General features: G+C 47.4%; 1 protein-coding gene across 2 annotated transcripts in view; it reads right to left on the bottom strand.

The window, feature by feature from the left end:
- Positions 1 to 1,859: 1,859 nt before the first annotated feature.
- Hck (HCK proto-oncogene, Src family tyrosine kinase) overlaps positions 1,860 to 25,231 on the bottom strand; it is a 52,487-nt gene continuing 29,115 nt past the window's right edge. For both annotated transcript variants that reach the window (XM_013514242.1, XM_005384880.2), the window contains exons 3-13: positions 23,341 to 23,380; positions 22,889 to 22,988; positions 21,747 to 21,845; positions 20,395 to 20,498; positions 17,169 to 17,318; positions 16,481 to 16,633; positions 14,188 to 14,367; positions 13,286 to 13,362; positions 8,352 to 8,505; positions 5,532 to 5,663; positions 1,860 to 2,393 (exon numbers count right to left, since the gene is read on the bottom strand). In XM_013514242.1, the coding sequence (XP_013369696.1) occupies positions 2,191 to 2,393; positions 5,532 to 5,663; positions 8,352 to 8,505; positions 13,286 to 13,362; positions 14,188 to 14,367; positions 16,481 to 16,633; positions 17,169 to 17,318; positions 20,395 to 20,498; positions 21,747 to 21,845; positions 22,889 to 22,988; positions 23,341 to 23,380 (1,392 nt within the window). In that variant the 3' untranslated portion in view covers positions 1,860 to 2,190. The remainder of the gene's footprint in view (positions 2,394 to 5,531; positions 5,664 to 8,351; positions 8,506 to 13,285; positions 13,363 to 14,187; positions 14,368 to 16,480; positions 16,634 to 17,168; positions 17,319 to 20,394; positions 20,499 to 21,746; positions 21,846 to 22,888; positions 22,989 to 23,340; positions 23,381 to 25,231) is intronic.

Genomic DNA, 25,231 nt, shown 5'->3' on the forward strand with positions numbered 1-25,231 from the left:
GAGGGCAGACTAATCTCCAGTGGTTGCCTTTGCATTCAGGACTTTGCCTGTTTTTAGAATGAATTGTTTTCTGATTGTTGAGTTTTAAGAGTTCTTTGTGTATTTTGGACATCAATCCTTCATCAGGTAAATATTTTGCAGATACTTCCTTGCTTGCTGATAGTTAAAAGTCCCCACACCTCCTGAGGTCACAGAAACCTTTTGTGTTGATTTGGTATGAGGACAGAAAAAACATTTTGTTTCCTAGACACATATAAGTTAAAATACTCCTAGTTTAAATTTCCAGTTTTTATGCCCAGTACCCTGTGTGCTACTGAGAAGTACAGAATCAATTTAGTAAATATTGGGTTCCATGTGACCCTAGGGGGCTAATATTACTCACTGTGACAAAATACCCTGAGGAAATCACTTTAAAAAGAGGAAAGATTTATTTTGGCTCACAGCTTCAGAGGTTTCAGGCTATGGTTCCTTGACTCTGTTGCTTTGGCCTGTGGGAGGCAGAGCATCATGGTAGACACACATGGCAGAGGAAACTGCTTACCTCATGGTGGCCAGGAAGCAGAGAGGAAGGAAGGGGTCAGGATTCCTATATCCCTCACAAATCCTTAATGACTTACTCCTGCAACTAGGCCCCCTTTCTATTGTACCACCTCCCAATAGACCATTAAAGCTGTGAATCCATGAAATGAATTAATCCATTCATGAGATTGAAATCTTCATGATCTAATTACCTTCCCAAAGCCCTACTTGTGAACACTGCTAAATTAGGGACCAAGCCCTCAACCTATGAGCATTCAGGGAACATTTCAGAACTTAGCCTTAATAGGGGTGCTGAAACACAGACCTCTGAGGATGCAATAATATAGAAAAGTGTCATTGTACCCCATCCATTGTCTACTTCCTCTTATCTTCCCCCTACAGCAAAAGCTGACTGCCAGAAACTTTCAGCTGAGGCAACACTGCCTTCTTGTGTCTTCTGCTTCCTAACAGGTGTCCCTCCTCTCTACTGATAGCTTCCCACATCAGATATCTCTCAGCCACAACCCCAGATGCTGAGGATTCCTGCAATACCACTTTAACCATGCTGGCTCTTAGCCTTGGGAAATGCCAGGACTGCAGAGGGAGCTCTAGACCCACCAGTTCTTGTAGTAGCATGCCCTGACAGGAGGATCAGGGGCCTAGATCATGAAAAATCATTCTGGCACCCTGATAGCCCCAGATCCTGGGACACAAAACCCATAGTGTATACCAGTGTGGCAGACACAATAATGGCCCTCAAAGACATTCATGTCCTAACCCCCAGAAATTGCAAATGTTATCCTACATGGCAAAAAGGACTTTGCAAATGTAATTAAAGATTTTGAGATGGAAACATTATTCTGGATTATCTGGGGGAGCCCAATAAAATTACAGGAATGCTTACAAATTAAAGAAAGAAGCAGGAGACTCAGAATCACAAGCATGATGACAGAAATAGTGTTTGGGGTCCCCCTCTCAGATGGGGACCATGACTCCAAGAGTGTAGGTGGTCTGTACGAGCTGTGAACGACAAGAAAACAATTCTTCCCTTACAGCATCCAGAAATAACACATTCCTGCCAAGTCATAGCAGATTTTGAGTTCTGGAACTTTAAAAGAATAAATTTGTGTGGTTTAAAACCACTGCATTTGTGGTCATGTGTTACAGCAGCAATAGGAAACTAGCACGGCCAGCAACTATTTTAGGACAGTTAGAAAACTTTGAGCACTGAATCTTGCTTTTCTTCATACCTTGGCCTCTGGGAAGGTCCCTCTTCCTTTCTGATACTGATAGAAAAAGGCAAATAAATACTTGGGAACTGGAAAGATAGAAAAGCTGAATTTTTGGTAAAGCCTTTGGCATTCTTATATTTTATTTAAATATCTATTACATTACTTTAAAAATTCCCCAGTTAAACCGCAGATGTAACTGGAATTCAGCCCTTCTAGGCAACAGAAATATCAACTTGGGGTCTCCTGAGAATGGCAGATTGTGGAATGTTAGAGTCCAAAAGGATTGTCCAGTTGAACCCATCCATTTGACAGATGATGACACTGGCTAGACTGAGAGTGGGTGTCTGGGGATGGGAAGGGTGAAAGGGCTGTGGGGAACTGTGCTGGAGCCACCTCACAGGCACTGCCTAGGCTTCTGGTCCTGCCCTGGTCCTGCCCATCAAGGCTGCTGTTGGTACTGGCTCTCAGTGGCTGTGTAGAAGTCATCCAGCACACTCTGGATATACTCGAAGGTGGGCCGCTCCTCTGGGCGGTTCTTCCAGCAGCGTGTCATGATGTTGTAGAGCTCCTCCGGGCAGTGGTCTGATCGAGGCATCCGGTACCCATGCTCCAGTGCCCGGATCACCTCTGGGTTGGACATTCCTGGGAAGAAGCCATGGAATTAACAAGGGAGGATTGGGCAATAGGAGCCCAGAGTTGGCAGACACTGTGGCCTCACCAACTGCCATCACTCCCCATGTCACCTTGTGAGTTGAGCCCCTTTCAGTATGAAAGCCAGACACCCCCTTTGCAGCCTCCTTTGCAGCCAGAGCCTGGCCTGGGACCCAGGTTTGACCAAGAGGAGCTGCAGTGTTCTGCTAGGAGATTACCAGGAAAGGTTTTGCCCCATGACTAAAAGAGAGGCTTTGAAAGACACTCTCCCTCCTTCCCTTCCCCCTCCCTCCCTCCCTCATCTCCCATTGTGAGATGACAAAATACTTGGAGCACTCATCTGAACACATGGGGAAGATAATGACAGAGAAACTAACCCAGAGTCCTGGTAGCTGTTCTGAACCAGCCACCAATGCCAGAATTAGGGTGGGAAATAGTAACTTGCCTATTGTTTTGGCTGTTCTTATTTTGTTATTTGCATCTGAATGGATTTGGGGTTCTATAATCCATTGCCTGTTTTTTTCTAGTGTACCCACATGACAAAACAGGTAGCCAGATCCAAAATTGCCCTACACATGGGGCCATTTTCTTATTCAGTTTAAGTTTATATTAGTTATCCGTAAGAATAATCATTTAGTGCCTATCATCCCCAGTCTATCCTCCTTGAAATCCAAACTCATGTATTCAAGACCTTTCTTAAACGTCTTTCTTTGAATGTCCACATGCTACCTCAAATTTAACAGGGCTAAAACAATTCTTGGCTTTTCACTGTTCTTTCAAAGCCAGGATAATCATCGCTGATTTCTCTCTCCCTCACCTTCTCCATCAGCCAGTCACATCTTTCCTTTTTTTTGAAAGGCAGTATTATTTTATCAACTCATCTCTGTCACCAGTGCCCCCTCACTGTCTAGTCCATTATCACCTCTGCTTGGGCCACTTCTGTGGCTGCCCCACAGGTAGCCACCCCACTCCCCTCCTCCCATCCACACTGAACCAAAGTACTCCTGAAAGGCAGAAATCACAGGATGCCTCTTCCCATAATCTACCCCAATCCCTCCCATAGGTTCTCATGCACTTTGGCTAACACCCCCACTTTGCATCACGACCGGGGCCCCTGCCTGTGCAGTCCCTACGGTCTTTCCCACCTATCATCTGCTCTTGTTTCTTATCTCCATCTACCTGGCTTTCTTGCTGTTCTTCAGACACACCCGAGCTCCCATGAACAAGCAATGCCTTCTGCCTAGGATCCTTTCTCTAGATCTGTTTTTCAGTTCATATAGGACCTGCTCTAACAGGTGCCCCCTGTCCGTAGGAGCCCATGCTACTCCCTTCCCTATCACACCCCCGCTGCTAAATTTTCTTCTTAGTAGTGATACGTTTAGTGCGTGCTTGTCCAGGTCTCCTTATGAGTAGGGACCACTTCTCTCATGGTATCCTTGGTACCTAATGCACAGTAAAAATTCTGTAAATACTGTTGAATGAACCCAGTGTCTACATGTTTTAGTTCTAATCCTCACAAACACCTTTGGGAGGTAGATAGTTGACTATATAGGTTTGTTTACAGGTGAAGACACTGGGGTAGAAGGAGTAAAGTGAATTTCTCAAAGTTTATTAGCTGGTAGAGACAAGATTACAATTTTGCACTGCTAACATTTTGTTTTGTTTTGTTTTGTTTTTTTCTGGTACCAGGAACCGAATTCACGGCCTCGCACTTGGCAGGTAGGCACTGTGCCACTGAGCTATATCCCTGGGCCCCTAGCACTGCTTACATAAAAACTCAAGGGCTCTTTATACCCATCTTGCTCCTCTCTAGTGTCTGGAAGGACACCCATTCAAGACATAAAAGGAACAGAGAACCTCATTGTTCACAAAGTCCCAGATAATCCATGTACCGGGTACATCATTGTATACTTATATGGTCTATTCAATGTAGGCACTGCCTAATATAGGCACTGGGTTATATTCATTCATTCAACAAAGAGTTGCTAAGCACCCACTGTATACCAAACCCAAAGGTAGTTGCTAGTAAGGAATAGAAACATGATTTCTGGCCCTCTGAAGCTCAGAGTCAGATGGGGAAATTATTAAACAAAGACAGAGCTATCACTTGTGATGAATGAAAGAGCATAGGGTATTATGAAAGAGTATCACAGGGGAGATGCATGATACTTTAGGTATTTGGGTGGTAAGGGGCAGCAGCAAGCTGGAGAAGGAGGCAGTGACTAGATCATGTAGTATCTGCAAGCTATATGAGTTTTGGGGATTGTGTCCTAATTACAATGGGACAAAATAAAGAGAAGTGAAAAAGGGACATGATCTGAGTTACAGATTAGAAAACATCCCTTGGCTGCAGGTGGAGAATGGCCTGCAGGAGAGAAAGGGGGAAACAGTGGCACTGATTAGGAGATCACATTGTTATGATTTGTGTCCAGATGTCCCCCCAAAGCCTCATGCAATTATGGGCTGTGGGCTTTTGGAAGTGGCTAAATCTAGGTTTGTGATTGGCTCATTATGTAGTGCTGAGATTGGGGGTATGAATGCTACACCTGCCCGAGGGCAGGTAGCCTGCATACAATATAAGGGAGGAAAAGAGGCTTGCTCCTCCCTTTTGCTCTTGTTGCTTTTGCTGTCTTCTGCCATTTTTAACTGTTGCCCCCTCTGTCCTGCCACCCTGACTTGGAGCCAGAAGATCACAGACCAAAACCTCCACAAACTGTGAGCTAAACAAACCTTTCCTTCTTTAATTTGGGTGTCAGGTATTTTGTCCCAGCAATAAGAAAAAAGTAACTAAAACACCCACCATCCCTGTGCAAGATGCTGTTGGCCTGCTTGTGGGTGGAAACTGTGCGTTAGAAATGGGCAGACATAGAATGTTTTGGAGTTGAAAGGCTTTGTGATTGCTTGGATGTGGTAAGGAGTTAGAGAGAAAGAAGGACCAAGGAGGCTCCCAGAACGATGGTTTAAGGAAGTGGGTGGATGATGGTACCGTTAACTGAAATGGGAAAGTACAAGGAAGGTCAAGGGGTGGGGGACAAGAACTCAGTCTGATGAACACATTGAACACATTGAAATAGACCATTGCCAGGCTGGGTTCTAGAAGCAGCTCCAAGGTGAAGGCCCTTTCCCTACCTGGGTAAGGGATCCGACCGTAGGTGACAATCTCTGTCAGCAGGATGCCAAACGACCAGACATCAGATTTGATGGTGAAGGAGCCAAAGTTGATGGCTTCAGGAGCTGTCCACTTGATGGGGAACTTGGCCCCTGTGGGGTGGACAGGGCAAGGTGAAGGGAGTCTGGGGAGCAGTGGGGCGGGCTCTCTGCTAGGGTGAAGGAACAGGGCAGAACCATGATTTCCCTACTCCGTGGCCTCCTAGTGGAAGCAAGGGGCATCCATGCTGTAGGCAGATGCTAAAGCATGGAGGGATCACAAAGGGGTGTGGCATGGGAGCTCTCTCGGGGGACCACCTTATTGATTCAGTCATGGACTATAATTAGAGGAGTGGAGTCCTAGAGGTCACAGACTCTTTGGGGGTAGCAAGGCTTCAAGGGTACCAGCTAGTGCCTCAGTTACTTTATCTTGGCAGTGGGGGAAAGGAAGACTGTGATTCCAGCCGCTGAGGCTTCTACCAGTCACTGAGTGTCTCCTTCCTTCTCCTACTGAATCTAGGATAGGTTTAGTTAGCCTCTTATTAGTATTTATCCTAATTAGATTATGACTGGTGAACATGGTCTGTAGGATCTACAGATGCTTCTCAACTTATGATGGGATTACATCCTGATAAACCCATCATAAATAGAATATACCACAAATCAAAATGCACTGAAACTAAGCATAGTGGTGTATACTAGCAATTCCAACTACTTGGGAAGCTGAGGCAAGTGGATCACAAACTTGAGTCCAGCCTATGCCTGTCTCAAAATAAAAAATAAAACAACTGGGGATGTAACTCAGTGGTAGAGTGCTTGCCTAGCATGTGTGAGGCGCTGAGTTCAATCTGCAATACTGAAAAAGAAAAAGGCCTTGTGTTCACCTAACCTACCAAACATCCTAGCTTAGCCACATAATACATTGTCAGGTATTGTGATTGTGTGGCTAGGGGTGCCGCAGCATACTGCTACCACCCAGCGAGAGAGTAACACACTGCATATCACCAGGCTGGGGCCAGGGATATAGTTCATTGGTGCAAGCGCCTGCCTGGCAAGCATGAGGTCGTGAGTTCGATTCCTGGTACCACACACACACACACAAAAAAAAAAAAAAAAAAAAAAGGGATGCATATCACCAGGCTGGAGATCAAAATTCAAAATTGTAAATATAAGTTCTATTCAATGTGATTGCTTTCATAAAGTTGAAAAATCCTAAGTTGAACCATCATAAGTTGGGGGGTCATCTGTATGTTCTTTGGAATTCTCCAAGAGCTGCTTTATGACTGGCATAGTACTAGAAATGCTCTGTGTGTATATGTATTGCTTTATCTTCCTTTCCTTCTTTTGGATCTACAGTATTTTCTTTTTTCCTGCTTATTCTGTCTTGCATGAAATCATAATTCTACTTTTATTCTCTTAATACTTATCCTCAATTTAAACATTTTTTTGGTGATAGTGGGGATTTTGAACCCAGGGTCTTTGCACTAAACTGTGTCCCCAGACCATGTTTATATTTTTATTATTTTTTTATTTTGTGACAGGGTCTCACTAAGTCATTAAGTTGCCCGGGCTGGGCTTGAACTTTTGATCCTCCTGCTTCAGCCTCCCAGAGCGCTGGGATTATAGGCCTGCACTACCACGGCTGGCCCAGTTTAAAATTTTTTATTGAGTTTTAACAAACATAAAATAAAGTGCAGAAATCTGTAATGTGCCACTTAATGCATCTTTATGTGAGCATACACTCTAGTAATCCCATCAGATCAGAGCATTTCCACCATCTCAGAAGTGTCCCTCCCAGTGCTCCAGGTAGCCACTTTTCTGACCTCTCCTGCTACAAATGATGTGATGTCTTTTTTCTTTAACAGCTTTATTCAAGATATAGTTCACAGACTACAAAATCCACCCATTTAAAGGGTACACTGTGATGACTTTTTGAAGATTCACAAAGTTATGAATTTTAGAATATTTCCACCTCTCCCTCACAAAAAAACCCATAGCAAAAAACCTCATTTCTCCACAGTTCCCTGCAGCTCTGGAAACCACTACTCCACTTCCTATCTCTATGGCTCTGCACACCCTGGACAATTTACATGTGCTTTGCGTTTGGCTTTCACCTAACATGATGTTCCCGAGGTTCACCCATGCTGTGGTGGGCACCAGTACTTCCTTCCGCTTTACAGCTGAACAGTATTCCCTTGTGTGGGTGGATATTCCACATTTTGTTTATCTATTCATCGGTTGATGGATTAATTAGGGCTGTGCCCATTTTTAGGCTATTATGAATAATGCTGTGATGAGCTTTCATATACAAGTTTTGCCTGTTTTAGAATTTCATATGAAAGAACTGTTCTGAGTTCTTTTTGTCTGACTTTTTTCACACTGATAGTGTGTCTGTGACAGTTACCCACTGATTTGCATGCAGCATTGCTATGTGCTTCTGCACTGCTGCATGGTATTTCCTTATGCGACTGTGCCGCATTTTTATTCATCCTCCTATTTACAGGCATTTGGCTTCTCCCAAGTTTTCATCTATTTGCCATAAAGTTGCTCTTACCCTTACTTTCAACATGTACTTACCAAAATCTCAAATTGATAGGTACTTTTCAATCTGGCCTGAAATTTTCCGCTCAAAGTCACTGGGTAAGATTCAAGTCCAAGCCACTGCCCAGGACACCACTGAGCTTACTAATGCAGAGGAGATACTGGGAGAGAGCTTTGCCTTCACCACTCTTGCACGTGTCTGCTCTCAGCACTCACAACCCATGCAGTGGACACGTTGGCCTGCGGGGCAGCCCTTCCTACCTTCTCGAGCTGTGTACTCATTGTCCTCAATGACCCGGGCCAGGCCGAAGTCAGCAATCTTACACACCAGCGATGAGGAGACCAAGATGTTCGCAGCTCGGAGGTCTCGGTGAATGTAGTTCCTCTGCTCGATGAAGGCCATTCCTTCTGCAACCTGTACCCAAAACAGAGGCACCCTCATCCTCAGACCTGCCTGGCCCACAGGGTTCCCGCCCAAGAACAGAGGAGGAGTGACCCAGCGGGAAAGAAATAGAAAATGTCTGCAGCAGCTCCTTTTTGTCAGAAGGGTCCTGAGGTCAGGCTGGCATTTCTGTGTATCTATCCAGGCTGAGGGAATCCTCCAGACCTAGCTCAGTGGGGCAGGAGGGGTTTCTCCATAATTCCAAAACTTCCAGAGGACACTCTGAAATGTTCTTAAGGAAAAAGCAGGGGATTACCTCTCCAGGGGACATGAACACACACACACACACACACACACACATACACACACACACACACACAGACACACATACACACACACACACATACACACACACACACACACACACACACACACACACCATGCATCAGAACATTATGAAGAAAATTCATCCTCAGTCCCTTTTGGGGGACAACCTAGGAGTACATCATATTCTGCTCTTCCTTTTATACCTTCTTCATCCCCAAGCCTGGGTAAAAAATTTTTTTTCATTTATTTGTTCAACAAAAATCTATGAAGTATCCTGTGGGTGCCAGACATGTGCCTTGAGCAGGAAGTGATCCAGGCAAAGCCAGTGCAGGAGGTGATAAGTACCAAAAAGAACAGATAGGGCCAAGTAAGAGGACAGGAAGTGTAGAGGAGGAATTACTAAGGCCTCTGTTTTACTGAATTGGAGATACTATTTCTGATCACATACCAGGAAAACTCTGTCATCCTCACACCTTGGTTATAGATTGCTGATCTAATTTCTCACTCTGCCTCTAAAGTTTCCAGAATGCCAGAGCTCTAGCGGGTGGCAGCTGAGTGCAATCTGATAAGATTATTTGGGCAGACTGGGTAAGAAGGGTCTGGACAAACCAAACCAAGGCACTGCCAGCAGGCTTTGGCCAGTAGGTGGCGCATTTGGAGTGAACAGCAGGGGGCACCCGAGGCAGCAAGAACAACTAGCAGAGTTATTAGGGTGTTGTTAGATAATATTGCTTACTTATTATTATACTTAAAACACAGCATTTATTGTGTGTTTTGGGGCAGGTATTTTTGCTATCAGCCCTCTTTCCATAGATGAAAAAACTACAACCCAGAGAAACAAGTCAGTGTTCCACAGAAGCATAGCTTGTAAGCTGTAACTTCACAGTCTACTCAGAACCAACATTTTCTATTACTCTACTGCGTTTGTTGTTGTTGTTATTTGTTTGTTTTTGTCTTTTTCTCCAATACAGGGATTGAACCCAGGGGCTCTCTGCTACTGAACCACATCCTCAGCCTTTTTATTTTTTATTTTGAGACAAGTTGCCCAGGCCAGGCTTGAACTTGCAATCCTCCTACCTCAGCCTCCTGAGAAGCTGGGTGTATAGGCCTGCACCACTGTGCCCAGCTTGCCTAGTGTTTTTATGGAGACAACACTAATGCTTGACAGTCACTCTTTTTTAATGCCCATCAGTCCACGCTCCTCTAGTACTGGTTTTCTTTTTTTTTTTTTTTTTTTGGTTTTTCTCCGGTACCGGGAACCGAACTCACAACCTTGCACTTGCCAGGCAGGCGCTTTGCCACTGAGCTAAATCCCCAGCCCTAGTACTGGTTTTCTCATGAGCTCAGTGGGGCAGGGATGACCAGCCCCACTTAGGACGCACTGGAGGATAAAAAGTAAATGGTCTGGAGCTGAAGCAGCTCTGCTTGAGCTCCAAGCTCTGTGCTTCACTTTTCTGTAGAGTGGGGACAACAATAGCCCCTGTCTCCAAGGGGTCACATGAAGATGCATCCTCAAGGCCACATCAAGGGCTTGGGACAGTGTCTGTCCTTCAGTGCTTACCCTGGTGGTGGCCAGCAAGGCCCAGATGGGGAGAAAGGCATGCTGCAGTTTAGGCACCTTGCTCTAAGCCCCACAGGCAGAGCTGGGAGCAGCACAAAACCCTAAGCCTACAAGCTTACGGAGTGCTGCTTATCCAGGCGCTGTCTGTGGAATAGGTAATGGGTAGGTTTACAGGGTGCAGGGTGGGCTTGAAAAACGGAGGCTGATGAAGTGGTGAATTCGTGACCACCAAGCAGCTTGCCACGAGGGCAAGCTCTAGAACTTGGTTTGCTTCCTAGAGCATCAGAGAATCCTAGAATCCAAGCTGGAAGGATTTATGAAGATGTCCCAGCCCAGGACTTTTCAAATTGGGTCCTACTGATGCCCTCACGCTGTCTGGGAGGACAAAAAGAAGGCCATGTATGAAGCTCCACTCTGCCTCCTACAGTCAGAACAATTCAGCTTTGATTGATTGACTTTTGTGGTACTGAGGATTGAACACAGGAACTTCACACTGGGCTACATCTCCAGCCCTTGTTATATTTTATTTTGAGACAAAGTCTCACTAAGTCACAAAGTCACAAAGTTGCCAGGCTAGGGTAGAACTTGAGGTTCTCCTGCCTCAGCCTCCCAGAGTGCTGAGATTACAGATGTGTGCCATGATGTCAGCTTGATATATATATATATATGATATAGATATAGATATAAATATATGTAGCTACTGTAGAAAATTTCATTTGGCCAACAGAGTTGTGGTTAAAATATTTTCAACTGGAAAACTACAGCTGTGATCTGATTCCCTTATTGGACAAATGGGGAGACTGAGACCCAGAGAAGGTCTGAGGTCAAGAGAAAGTTGATGATGGGACTGGGGCATCCTCATGCTACACCACCTCTTGAGGACTGGAGTGAAGAGCAGGCCCTCAGGCAGGTTCCTTTCTGTCCCTAGGCTCGGGGTCAACCTATGCTGCTGAAAGGCACAGAGCCTCTTTCCCTCCCTTGGTTGGTTTCCCCATCTAAGCAATGGGAGGGTAGAAATTGCTTTAGCCCTTGACCCCTGCCCAGCAAGCTTCCTGCTGGTTAGAGGGTTATAGTTTCGCAATGGGGTAGACTCTTGTTTCCAGGGGGCCCATTGGAATGAGACTGCCAGCCTTCCAGACTCTCAAGGTAGAGCCCTTTGTCAGTCTTTGTCTGTGGCCTCTGAGCCCTGGGATTTGCATACTCAAATAAGCTCTGCCCCGGCAGCTCCAGTAGGCCCAGCCCTTGGCCCAGCTGTGCCCTCCCTCAACCTCTACCAGGCTGCAAAGTCACCTCGAGGCTCCAGCTGACCCGTCTAGCTCCTTTGCTTCCCCTTTGGGCTTCCACAGGCTGTTTTGTCTTCATCTAGTACACCCTTCCCTCTTGTCTCCGTCTGCAGAACTACCCATCCTTCCAGGCTCAGCCTAAAGGCCACTTCTCCCAGAAAGCCTTCTCCGATTGCCTCTGGGCCATGGCACCCCCATTGCTTCTGCACTCCTGTGCCACCCTGTCCTTCCCCACAGAGGAGAGGACACAGGAAAGGAAATGGAAGCACTCAAGCTGGGGTGAGAGGAGCTGCAGGGTGGAAGGGAGGGGAGGGAAAAACTGGTTTTTGTAGTGTGTGGGACAGAACCCAGGGGCTCGCACATGGTGGGCAAGTGCTCTACCATCGAGCTACACCCCCAGGCCTGCTATGATTTTTAAGATGTGTTTCTGTGACTCAATATTTTCTTTCTGGATATCATGCTCCTTTATTCCGAGCCAGGGCCACCTGTGTGACGGTAGTTCCTGGGGCCAGCTCTTTAGTACTGTCATCCACCTGGATGGCAAGCTTAAGAGGACTCAGGGCTCTCTATTTCACTCATCGCTGCTTCCCCATAATTAGCACAGCAGCTCAGCCAAGCTATTTGGCTGGGCTCAGTTTCCTCATCTGTACTTAACCTCATGATGCCTTCATTTCCTATTCTGGGGAAAATGAGATGGCAGTTAGCTTCCTGTGGCCAGACTGCTGAGCCGCACCTTCCTGGATTCATGGCCTGGGCTGTCTCTTCCCACATTGATGCCAGGCTTGGCCACATGACTTGCTTGAATAACAGGACATCAGTAAGGCTGATGCCAGCAGAAGCTAAATACTTGCATGCCAGGGCCTGACTCCCTGGCACTCCCACCGGCACTCACCACATAGAGAGGACTCTCTCTACATGGTTCTGTAAGATGAGCTGCTGTCTACTGAGGGATGACAGCCACATGGAGCAAGGTCCGGGAGGAGGCAACGGCACCTCAGAATGCACCAGTCACCTCCCATTACCGTGTGGCTCACCCAGCCAAGTGCAGCATTTCCCACCCTGCAGGAGTGTGGGAAATGCTCCTTGTTGTCTTTGCCCGTTGCTAAGTTTAGGGTTATTTGTTACCCAGGCATAGGTAGTGAAGTCCCACTCTAGAAGGCTGACACAGGGGTTAAACAAGTCAGTGCCTGTGAAGAGCGGTGGGTCCTTCCTATAGGGGAATCTCCATCCACGGACTTAGGTCGCAAATAGTCAAACAATGATTGCATCTGAACCAAAGCTGTACAGACTTTCTTCTCATCATCATTCCATAACAATGTGAATACTGGATATTTACATGGCATTTACATTGGGTTAGGAATGATAAGTCATCCAGAGATGGAATAAAGTGTATGGGAGGGTGGTGTAGGGTACATGCAAATGTGACACCATTTCACACAAGGGACTTGAACATCTCTGGGGTTTTGGTACCCATGGAACCAAGGGATGACTAGACATACAAAAAATACAGTTTTATGCTGAGTACTCAATAAATGCTATCATTTAATTATTGCTATTATTATAGTATGTGGCCAATAACCATGTTTTAAATAAGTAGCTGAATGCCGGTCCCAGTCCCCCAGCCGCCTCATCAAACTCTCACCTGGGCAGAGAAGTCAATCAATTTTGGCAAGGGCTGCTTATTGCCTTCTTCACTTTTCAAGAAGTCCAGCAGGCTTCCTGTATGAGGGAGGGAGAGGAAGATTTATTATCTTATTAATTTAGTGTCTTTTCAAAATAATGCATTTCTATCTTGTTTAGGTTTTTGAGATGGAGCCCAACTTTGTGGCCTAGGTTGACCTCAAACTCCTGGTCTCAGGAGATCTCCTGCCTCAGTCTTCAAGCATTTGGAACTATAAGCACCTACACCACGGCCAGCCATAACATTGAATTTAAATATTTGTTGACTATTCCTGGTACTTGAGAACTAGAACCTCAGTGTTTTGAAAGGACTTACTCACTTTGATGACCCTCTGAGCTGAGGGGTCTAGGGGCATGGCTTTATAAGCTGGCATAATGTACATTTAGAAAATGGAATTTTAAGATTTCAAATCCCACTCAGTGAAACTGTGTGGGATGTTTCTCTTTATCAAACAATAGGCAGAGATTGAAAATGGTTGTGAAAAGTAGCCTGGAAAGAAAACCTCTGAGATGAGCTGAACTTGGACAGGGTGTGGTGGCTGTTGCTGACTTGGTTGCACTCTTTCCCAGTGTACCAAGACTGTAGAGAAAGGAGCTCAGCGGTGCGGAGGGGAGACCCCTGGTTCTGAGACCGAGGTGAGCCTGTGAGGAATCCCTGTGCCTCTTCTCTCGCCGCCCAGGGCCCTCTGGCCCCACTCCCTTCTCCCAGTGGCCCCAAGTTCTCCCTTTCCTCGGTGATCCTTTACATGATTCACCCTAAGGCGAGGCAGGAGGCTGGGCTGCTGGTGCCTAGGGGGATGCCCTGGTGGCACTGCCAGCTGGACTGGGAATGCCCACAGCTGGCCTTGGCCCCAGCCCATGCACCTTTGGCCATGAACTCCGTGACGATGTAGATGGGCTCCTGTGTGACCACGGCGTGCAGCTTGACCAGCTTGTCGTGTTGCAGTGTCTTCATGATGTTGGCCTCTGCCAGGAAGGCCTCCACAGACATGCTCCCCGGCTTCATTGTCTTCACCGCCACCTTGGTGTGCTTGTTGTAGGTGGCTGGAGAAGATGGAGCAAGGAAGGTGGTTAGGACCCACAGGCCTCCCCTATCCTGGAAGGCTGGCTGTACACCCACCTCTCACAGAGAGCTCTCCTTCTGCCTTAGAGAGGAAGGGACAGGGGCGGGGGATTTAGCTCAGCGGCACAGCGCCTGCCTGGCAAGTGCAAGCTTGTGAGTTCGATTCCTGGTACTGGAAGAAAAACAAACAAAAAAAAAAAAAGAGGAAGGGACAGACAGGGGTCTCCCATGGGTGTGGGGTATACAGCTGCTCCCATACTTCCAAGCTGTGTGCACTTGGGCAAGTCACTTAACCTGCCTGAGCCACGGGTTCCTCACCTGGATAGCAGAGATGATAAGCACTTCCTTTGAAGGGCAGATGCAAGATTGAAAAATAACCTTAAAACAACACTTAGGTTCCCCTCTCTCTCTCTCTCTCTCTCTCTCTCTCTCTCTCTCTCTCTCACACACACACACACACACACACACACACACACTTACTTTAACACTGACCTTGAAATAAATACCAGACTCACTGTGCCCCAGAAGGCCCTGCATCATCCAGCCAAGGCCACCACGCCAGCCTCATCGTCTGCCAGACTTGCCCTTGCCTTCTAGGCACTCATTACCCAGCCCTGTTTCACCACATGGACTTGGCACACACACACACACACACACACACACACACACACACACACACACACACCGTGCCCCGTGCTTTGTCTTCTGAATCTTGTCAGTCTCATAAGTGCTCTGGTTTTCATCTGTGCCGTGGTTTCCAGGAAGCTCTAACCCAGACCTGTGATCTTCCCATAGTAAGAGTCCAGGGTCTGGGATAGTTTTCCCAAACTCACTACCTACTTCTGTCCTACCTTCCTCTCCTTATTTTCTTTCTGCTTCATTCTTGTGTTCAGTACCTGGCACACAGCAGGTGCTCAATGAGTGTGTGAACTAGGTGGGTTCAGTGGTTGAACTAGGTGGGTTTTAAGCTTATTTCTCTGGCTGAATGTCTGCAGCCCTGCGCGCCGTCCTCACTCCCACTGGGCTCACTGTGGAGCACTGATGGAGGCCACTATGAAGCAGCTCTGAGCAGGATTTAATATTAACCAATCTGCTTTCCATGTTTACTCGTGAGCCTGTGCAAGGCCTAGGACCCTTGTCTAAGGCCACAACTGAGGATGCCTGGCTCCAACCCCAATTAACTAAAAGGAGACTGCAGCTGCAGGCGCCACACTCATACAATAAATACCAACCTGCAGATAAAGTAGTTCTCCTGGTTCACAAAATTTACTACTTGGGAAAATATTTCCCAAGGTCCTGCTAAGATTCCTGCATTTTCTTCAGTATTCCCCTCCTCTGTTTGAAAACCAAATAAATACAGGCTGCCCAGAGAAGTTCTTTGTCTTATCCCCCAAAGAATGTGGAATTCTGTTAGAGGGTTTTGAACCTTCTGGAGCCCTAAAATCATATTTCTTGTCTCATTTATGTAAGCCTTCACTGTCCAATTGTTTGGGAGATTGCGGGCCTGATCACTCTGCAATAACTGAGAGATATTATTAACCCATTAGAGTAGCAACATAGCAGCACTGTGCCTGCGAACCACCCTGCAAAGCAAATGTGCCACTCTGAAGTTACTGGAGCAAGGATAGCAGGAGCAGAACGTGCCTTTTGGTGCCCCACAATGTCTGGATGGTGCTGGGCACATGATGGGCTCAGAATAGCTTTGTCCTCAGTTGCCAGCACTGAACTCACCTGGAAGTCTCCAAGCTGCACTGGCCTACTGCTAAATCCCATTTCCCCCAGAGGGTTCTGGTTATTCCAACTCCACCCTGGTAGACTGTCCCAACTCCATACAGGGGAGGGGATTCCTTATCTGGGACTCTCAATTCCTAGACGGAAGTTCGGTGCCAGACCCGACCTTCCTGGCCACAAAGGCAAATCCGTGTTTACACAGCAGCACAATTTGCTTTGCTATCGAAGACTTGCTCCTTTGTGGTTATTATTCAAATGCCCCTACAGCCCAGTGGCATTCCCACTTGGTCTGGGGTGTTCTGGAAGCAGATGACCTCCCTCCCGCCCCCCAGCCTCCCCCCTCCTTTGTCCCTGGGTTCTTACCCATCCAGACTTCCCCAAACTGCCCAGCTCCAAGTCTCTTTTCCAGCTTGAGGGATTCCCGGGGAATCTCCCAGGCGTCTTTCTCCCATGGCTTCTGGGGCTTGGAGGACATGCAGGGCACTGACAGCTTCTGGCACAGCCCATCCTTCCCCTCTGGAACAGAGTCTCTGGGTTACTTACGGGCAATGAGCTCCAAGTCAGTCAGAGGCCTCTTGTCTGGTACCCTGCGTCTGGCCAATGTTTTACGTGTTTGCCACCATCAGGGACACACACGACGGCACACGCTAGGATGTCATCTCTACATCTTGGCTGCCACCCTCCTGCTCGACAAGCCCAAGCCTTCAGGAAAACCCAAAGCAGCCGATCATCTGGAGAGGACCAGGCACATTCTGCAGGCCTTGGGGCTGCAGTACACCTGTGACCAGGATTCTGGGAAACAGACCCATCTCTGTGGGGATGTATGGGCTGGGGGACACAGCTCAGTGGTAGGGTGCTTGCCTAGCACAGTCTCGGTCCTGGGTTCAATCCCAGCACCTCAAAAGAAAACAAAGCAAAAAACAAAGCAAAATATAGGCGTTGAAGACTAAAAGCAATGGAGTAGTGTCCGTGTCCCTCCCCAGGCAGTATTGCTCAGTGAGTGTGGGTTCTGGGCTTAGATAGGTGGAAGGTGGACCTGGGCAGGACTCACTCTTGTAGTGGGCCACCAGCTCCTGCAGGCTGCTGAAGGTGCTCCTTGGGGAGACATAGAAGCCCCCATTGTCCAGGGTCCGGATCTTGTAATGCTTCACTGTATCTCCTTGCTGAGGGTCGTAGTCTCGAATAGACAAAGAGTAGCTTCCTGAATTCACAAGACAGAAGCCCCTCAGAATGGCACCTCTGGGGCCTCAAGCTCATGCCAGCCCCCTGACACCCTTTCCTGACCCCCGGGAGGTCACTGCTGGTACCACCCAGGCATGAGGGCAGGAGAACACAAGAACATGAGAGGGAGACTGGGCTGTGTTATCGGGTGCCTGGGTTCTGTTCTAGCTATGCCATTTCCAGCTGTGAGACATTGGGCCAGTGACTATGTTGCCTCTCTATGCCTCAGTTTCCTTACCCGTAAAATGGGCATAGTCATACCTCTCTACCTCATCATGTTACTTGATGATTAGAAATAAAGCTTGAAAAGGACTTGAGACAAATGCTCTGTAAATATTTGCTGTCTCATCATCTTCATAATTATTTCTCCATCTGTCTACAGTATCTATTTACCTATCTGTTATCTATCTATCATCAATCTATCATCTATCTATCTTTCTATCTATCTATCATCTATCTACTTATCTCTCTAAATAAAACGATAAATAGTAAAGAAAATCCAGTCCAACTACTGGAATGTGAACACATTGTCATAGACTGAATAATGGTCCCCGAGATGTCCATACCCAACCCCTGGGAATGTTAACCTCCATGGTAAAAGGGAGTTTCAGTAAAGGATCCAGAGTTGTGATTATCCTTGATTATCTGGCTAACCCCAATGTAATCACTCGGATTACATTGTCAGAAGGAGACAAGGCCGAAGTTCATAGTAGGAGGGGTGGAAATGGAAATCAGGGGTTGGAAACGTCAGGAAGGTCTGTGAGCCAAGGGAGGCTGAGGCCTGTACAAAAGGCAGCACATTCGTAGCAGTGTGATACAGCAGTAACAGGAACCCAGTGCACATATGACCGTGTAGGATGTCATAGAAACACCTATTTGCCCTTTGAGGCTGTGTGCCCGTGGACAGGTCACTAGCTTCTCTTTCATTTATTATTCTCTACCGTGATAGCACAATGCCATAGAACTGGGGGAAATTTAAATCATGGAATGAATAATAGTTGCCAGACTACTGTATTTTAAGTTCCCTGTGTGAAGGAATATTTATTATAATAAATTAGAATTATATGAATAATTTTATAATGAATTGATAATCCCCTGAGGTAGAAGTTTTATAACATTACCGTTCTCATTTTTGTTTTTCATTCTTGAAACAGGGTCTTGTTATCTACTCCAGGCTGGCCTTGAACTCATTATGTAGTGTGGTAGGCCTGGAACTCATGGCAATCCTCCTGCCTCAGCCTCCTGAGTGCTGGGATTACAGGCGTGGACCACCAGACCTGGCCTTACCACCTGCATTTTATAGATACAGTGACTGATCCCCAGCGAGGTGAAGTAACTCACCTATAGTCACACAGCTAAGAAGTGGCACAGCCACCAGCTCCAGGGCCCCTTCTTACCCACTCTGCCCCCGTCAAGAAGAGGCTGCCTTGGCCGATGCCCAATGGAGTGGACAGAATCCAAGAGGCCGCAGGATGGGATTCAGGGGCCTCATGCTGCACATTTTATTAAACTGGCTGTCTTCACCACCCCCACGGTGGAGGGCCATGAAACCTGGGCCGCGCTCACTTCCTGCTCCACAGGCTGGTGAAGGTTTCATGGTTTCTCTGCCCTTGTCTGCAGGATGCACCAGCCTGTCCCCAGGTGTCCTGGGCACAGGTGGAGGGGAGTGCTGAGCTGCATGTAGCTTTGCCTCTTTGTCTCTGTTTGTTTTCCTCAGAGCTGGAAGGGGGCTCGTTGGGTGAGAGGATTTAACACCTGAACATTGACTGACTGAACCACTGTGAGTGACACTGCCCTAGCCATATTCGAGCTTTGCCATGGATCAAATAGAAGGCCACAATGACACCTTTGATCAATGTCCCTGAAATAGTCTGCTTCAGGGTACCATGAGGGCGCACTTCTACAACTTACTTATTTGAATGAATCAGTTCTGAATCTAAACATGTACGTGTGACACAAACACTCTGCATGTGAAGTCTGAAATCAGGAGAATCCCACTGTGATGGTTAACTGTTGTGTCACCCTGAGTAAGAAACACTCTACTGATTGGCTAGCAGTGTTCTGGGTGCGGCTGAATGGATTTACTGAAGATGGAGGGCCCATCCTGGGTATGAGTGGCACCAACCATTAGGCTTGTAGCCTGAGTGGAATAAAAAGGGGAAGGAAAAAAAAATAAAAAGGGGAAGGAAGAAGGAAGGCTTGCTTCTATTTCTCTGGAGGAGCTCCAGTCTGCACCCTGGACATTTGTCTTCTGGTTTCCGGTGCAGACTCTTCAGCTCCTGATATGGACCTACACAGGACTCTACAGTGAGCACCAAGGCCTTTGACTTTTGACTGTACGCTTCGCTCTCCAGCACATGGACAGCCTTTTTGTGCTCTTCCACACCTGACTCTGCAGGCCCCCACCGTGAGCCTACTCATTATATTATATTATATCTATTTTAATGAGCACTGACACACTTGTTGGTGTTCATTCCCTTGGGAAAATTAGCCTCAACTGATGCCAGTTTGAATTACTCCATATGGTTTTCAGGCACTGTTTCTGCCACCCACCTCCCATGTCAAGCTGCTGCCCTCCCAGTACAGGGATTTCAGGAAGCTGCTCCTGACATCAGGCTTCCAAATACGTCCAAGGAGCATTTGAAGCAGAGTCTCAGAGGAGACTGGCTGGGGTCTTTCTGCAGTCTCATTCTGCCCCATTGTCTTATAGACAGAGGAATCAGGCTTGTGGATAAGATAGACTGCGATAAATACTTTTTAAAAATACAAGCTAGTAAAGAACAATGGGTTTCATCAGAGTATTTGTTTTCAGGGCTCAAATCACCTGAGACTACTGCCACTGACCAAGCTGGCAACTACAGGGGCTGAGAGGGGCCAAGCTGAGCACAGACTCTCAGCTCTCCCTGCCTCAAAGTGGCAAAGCGCAAGAGAAAACATGGTGGCCATGGCCACCTGGCTGAGATGTCCAGCCCTTCCCAGAGCTTTTTCCAAGGGAGAGATGGTGGCAAGCCTGGGGCACCCCACAGGGTGGGACAAAGCAAGGAGGCTGGTGTCACCTTTGGTGGTCTCACTGTCCCGGATCATGAAGGAGCCAAGCATGTTGCCAGGAGCCAGGAGTTGGCGCTCTGCATCCTTCCGGCTGATGCCCTTGAAGAACCACCTGACAGGGGGGGATGGGGACACACGTCAACCTGGGGGAAGGGGTGGGCTGGACAGGGCACTTGTGGCCCCTTGGAACCCAGGAGGGGATCAGGAGGGTGAGGGCCTGGCTTCAGGCTGCATCACTTTCCTCTAAGATTTTTTTTTTTAGAGAGCAGTCATTCCTTTCATGTCAAAGCAGACATTTACTGAAGGCAAATCCAGCTTGCTGAGACTGAAACCTGTGCAACTTGGGGAGAGAATTATTTTAAAAGAAAAATAATGCAGCATTACAAATGCAAAGTGCTCAGGGCCCTTCCAGCACCTCTGGGTGTGAAAGATGGGCAGCTGTCTTAGCTCATCATGGTCACACATCTCAAATCTGCAAGTTTCACAAGCACACATGACTTTGGGGAAGAGCCCTCTCAGGGCCACGGAGGCCTGTGGGAGTGAAGGCCTGAGCCTGCTTAGCTTCCTACACAATACTGTGCATATGCATAGGCAAATACATAGTCAGCACCACTTTCTACACCACAATGTGAGACTGCAGAGAACTTTAAACTTTGGATCATATCCTGGGAACCTTCCTTCATTCTTCCCAGATGTTTGGGATATTGGGTAGAAAAGTTCAAGTAGCAGCAGCTGAATCCACTCCTACCCACACTAAGATGAGGAGCTGTGACATACAAAGCCCTGGAACAGATGTTAGCAGGACTTGGCCCTGCTGGAAACACACTGTGTTACTTCAAGCAAGTTGGTTTCCCTCTCTGGGCCTCTGTTTCCTCTGGAGAGAAAGACAGCTAATATTCATTGAACTCTTATTATCTATAGAATTGTTGCCTTCATTATTCTGATTTTATAGATGAGAAAACTGAGGAACAGAGAGGGTGGTAACTTGCCCAGGGTCATTTAGCTTGGATAGGTAAAGGCAAGATTCAGACCCAGGCAAACTAAAACCAAGGATGAGCTCTCATTTTTGTCGGGGAGCAAGCAATGCATGTGTGAACAGCCAAAGAAACAAGATGATTTTTGCTAGTTAGAGGTGTTTGGAGGAATAAAACATACTTCCACAAGGGAGAGTTGCAGATGGATCCACCTTGGACAGGTAGGCAGGGAAGGCTCTGAGGACTGAAGCATGGGAGGGGTCAACCAAGCCATGATCTCTGAGAAGAGTGTGATATGAGGGCAGACAGTACATGCAAAGGTCCTGAGGCAGGAACAGGGTTGGCTTTGCTCATGCTTCCCTGGCAGGTAGGAAATGGATACTTACTCCTCTGTCTCCAGAGAATTAACACGGGCCACATAGTTGCTTGGGATGTAACCCTCTTTCTGGGTGGCCAAGGATCGTGCCCTCCACCACTCCCCTGACCTGAGGGACAGGAGACAGAGAGAAGATCAGGGTAATAAGGGCCTATTCTCCAGGCCCCTGGGCTCCCCACTCCCAGTGAGCTAGGAGGAGCAGGGGCAGGGGCAGGGGCATGACTGTCTTCGCCCTGGTCCAGGCCCCGTGACTAGGAGCGGGATCTTGGCAAAGCCTCCACTGAGCACCTGGAGTTGAACCCTGTCCCAGAGACTCTGCCTGTGGCCGGGTGCTTGGCCATGCTCTTCTCTCCTGGGCTTGCAGCTTTGCTGAGCAGCTGGGCCCAAGGCAGGGGCTGTGCCCATGGGACACGCACAGTGGCTCTGGGGTGCTGAGAGGAGGAGCTAGAGGGCTCAAGGGCCTGGTCAAGCACAACTTCTCCAACCCTTGAGCCCCTGCACCTCCTGGCTGCTGGACCCACTGATGGCCAGGGCTGGAGGGGGATCAGAGGTGCAGACACAGAGATCCAAGGGTTTCTCTTTCTGTGGGGTTGGGGATAGAACGCAGGGAGTCACATATGCTAGGCAAGCACTCTATCACTGTGCTTTTTATTTTTAAGATAGAATCTTGCTAAGGGGCTCAGGCTGGCCTCAAAGTTTTGATCCTTTCCTGGCTAGATTCAAAGACTTCAACAAAGTCACTCAACAGGGCCTGGCCCACAGGGAAACCTCTAGCTAAATCACTGGGCTGTAGGAAGGTTTCCTGGCAAGTGGTTTGCCTGCTCGTCCCTGCCTGGAACTGCACTGTTCATATGTGCACAGTCCCCATCATGCTGCTGGCCTCTCCCTAGTGACAGCAAAACCTTCTATGAGGACCAGGATTCATCAGTCATTTACCCTCAGTCTAAGACAGCCTATAAGGTTTTCTTTTTGGTTTTGTTTTTGAAGAAGGGTTTCACTATTAGCCCAACCTGGGCTCCAACTTGTATCCTCCTGCCTCAGCCTCCAATTACTGAGACTGCAAGCATGCGCCATCTTTACTGAAGCACAAATGAAGGCATAACTGAGTCGGGAAGGGGTATATGTTTTAGGGGGACTGAGATGGAGACTCACTCCTCCAGGACCACCATCTGGTCCCCTTTCTGGAAGCTGAGGTCTTCTCTGTGAATGGCATCGTAATCATACAGGGCAACCACAATGAAGTCCTCGGCACCTGCGGGGAAGGAGACACACAAACGAGAGGCTCTGTCTGAGCAGATCACGGCCTGAGTATCCTCACGCCGCTCCTGGCCCCCAGCTCTGTGCCCACTGATGGGTCTGTCTCATGAGTAACTATCTGACTGTGCTGGGTGCGGCTCCGGGGTCTACAGTTAACAGGGTTTTGTTCTTGTTACCGGTCAGTGTTGTAGAAACATGAGGAGCTTGGCAAAGGACTTTATGGGCGATTCAAGGCACTTTCAAGGATGGTTTTAAGTCGGGGATTTGGGTCTCCAGCTCTGACCCAGAACTTAACCTAATCCTCTTCATGTCGGGTGACTTCCCTGCATCTGTTGCCAGATACTCACCCTCCACAAGCCCCGGGGGGTTGCTGCTGCTGTTAGCCCCCTGCAGAGAGGAAATGGGAGAAGATCAGTCTGTGTGTGTGAGGAGCCAGGGAAGCCCTGTTGAGAAGGATGCCCAAGAGCACCTTACCTATCCCTGTGTGCCATGGACTAGGCCCAGAGAGAACATGCTTAATGCCACAGTAAGGGCAGAGCCAGCACAAGGATCCAGGGTTCTTGAGTTGTACCCTTTGCCGTTGGCCTGGGACATACTAGAAGGTGCTGGACTGACTCTTCCCCTCCACGTACAACAGGTGATCAAAATAAATGATAAATGTTTAAATGAAAAATATTTCTTGTAAAAGACACATTGCAATTAGTCTGCCTCAAAACATTCCCCCTCACTTTGAACACAGACACACATGTCCCGCCATTCTTATCACTTCCTGAAGCAGTTCAGGAAGTCCTCTGGTGAATGCCTGTAGTTGCACTGTCGTGGCTGCCTTGATGCCCTGAATCTATTCCAGACACTGATGGTTCATGGTCCTTTTGACTTTGGGGAAGAGCCAGAAGCTGCATGGTACCAGAGCTGGTGAATAAGGCGGGTGAGGACACCGTGATGTCTTTATGCATTTCCATTGGATGGCAATAGAGAGCAGCCTTCATGGTATTTTTGATCACACCTCCTAAAGATACTCACAAAAGAGGGCTTCCAGAAGTGTTTATTTGTTTGTTTATTTACTTATTTTTCTTGAGACAGGGTCTCACTAGTTCAGGCTGGCCTTGAACTCACTATGTAGCCCTGGCTGAGCTCAGACTCACAGCAATCTACCTGCCTCAGCCTCCCAAGTGCTGGGATCACAGGTATGCACCACCTTGCTGGCTCCAGAAGTGCTTTAGAAAGTGGCAAGAATGATGGGATGAGTACACTGGAAGTGAGAGGAGTATTTTGAGGGTATTAATGGCAATGTATCTTTTACTGAGGTAATTTTTTAAAAATTTAAACATTCATTCTGCTTTTTGATCACATCTTATACAGTGAGGGTTCATGGTATTTTCCAACTCAGTATTTTCCAAGGCATGTTAGAAGAAATCATAGGTCTGCTAACATTTCCCATGAAAAAAGGTTCCCCTATGTATTTGAAATAATCTAAACATTCATCCAAAAGGGAACTGCCATCTATACCATGTGCTCCAAGCGTTGCTTAGAAGAGGGAGGTCAAGATTCAGTACTACTATGAACTTGGCTGCAAAGATACATTGTTGGGTGTAAAAAGCTTCTTCTATAGAATGAAAAATACAATACACATATATAACACACACACACACACACACATCCTCAGTGTCTTCTGTGGATGCCTGCCTACTACATGGGTGTGAGTGTAAGTTCATGGGGAAAGGTTTGTAAGAGTCCACACCAAGGTCACAAGAGTTGATTCCTCAGAGGAAGTGGATGTGGCATTTCTGGGGAGAGAAGCATTGGTTAGTAGCTTTGTAAGTTTAACTGTAATTTGTGATTTTTTTTAATTTTCAAGGAAAGTGTGTTTGTATGTCATACATATCATGAAACATTCATTTGAAAAAAGGAGTTTTGGAAACACTGAGGAATGCATGATTTGGGGGAGATTCACAAAGTCCATTACAAAGAGTCATGAAAGGTCCTGCAGGGAAGGAACCTATTCACTCCCAGTTCTCAAACTGACCTGACTGGGAAGCCTCCGTCTGTGGAACATTTGACTAACTCACCTCTAAGCCAATGCCCTGTGGTGAGGGGGACAATGACAACCCTTAGATTGGATGTTCTGAATCTGGTAGAAGAAGCCATTGGCCTCCCCTGGACCTCTGAGAACCTGAGACCTGGAGCCCTCCCTGCAGACAGGGTCCAGGCCACATAGGAGCAGGCCCGGGAGTGATT

Source organism: Chinchilla lanigera, unplaced genomic scaffold, assembly GCF_000276665.1.
Source record: "Chinchilla lanigera isolate Chin_1 unplaced genomic scaffold, ChiLan1.0 scaffold00021, whole genome shotgun sequence".
Lineage (NCBI taxonomy): Eukaryota > Metazoa > Chordata > Mammalia > Rodentia > Chinchillidae > Chinchilla > Chinchilla lanigera.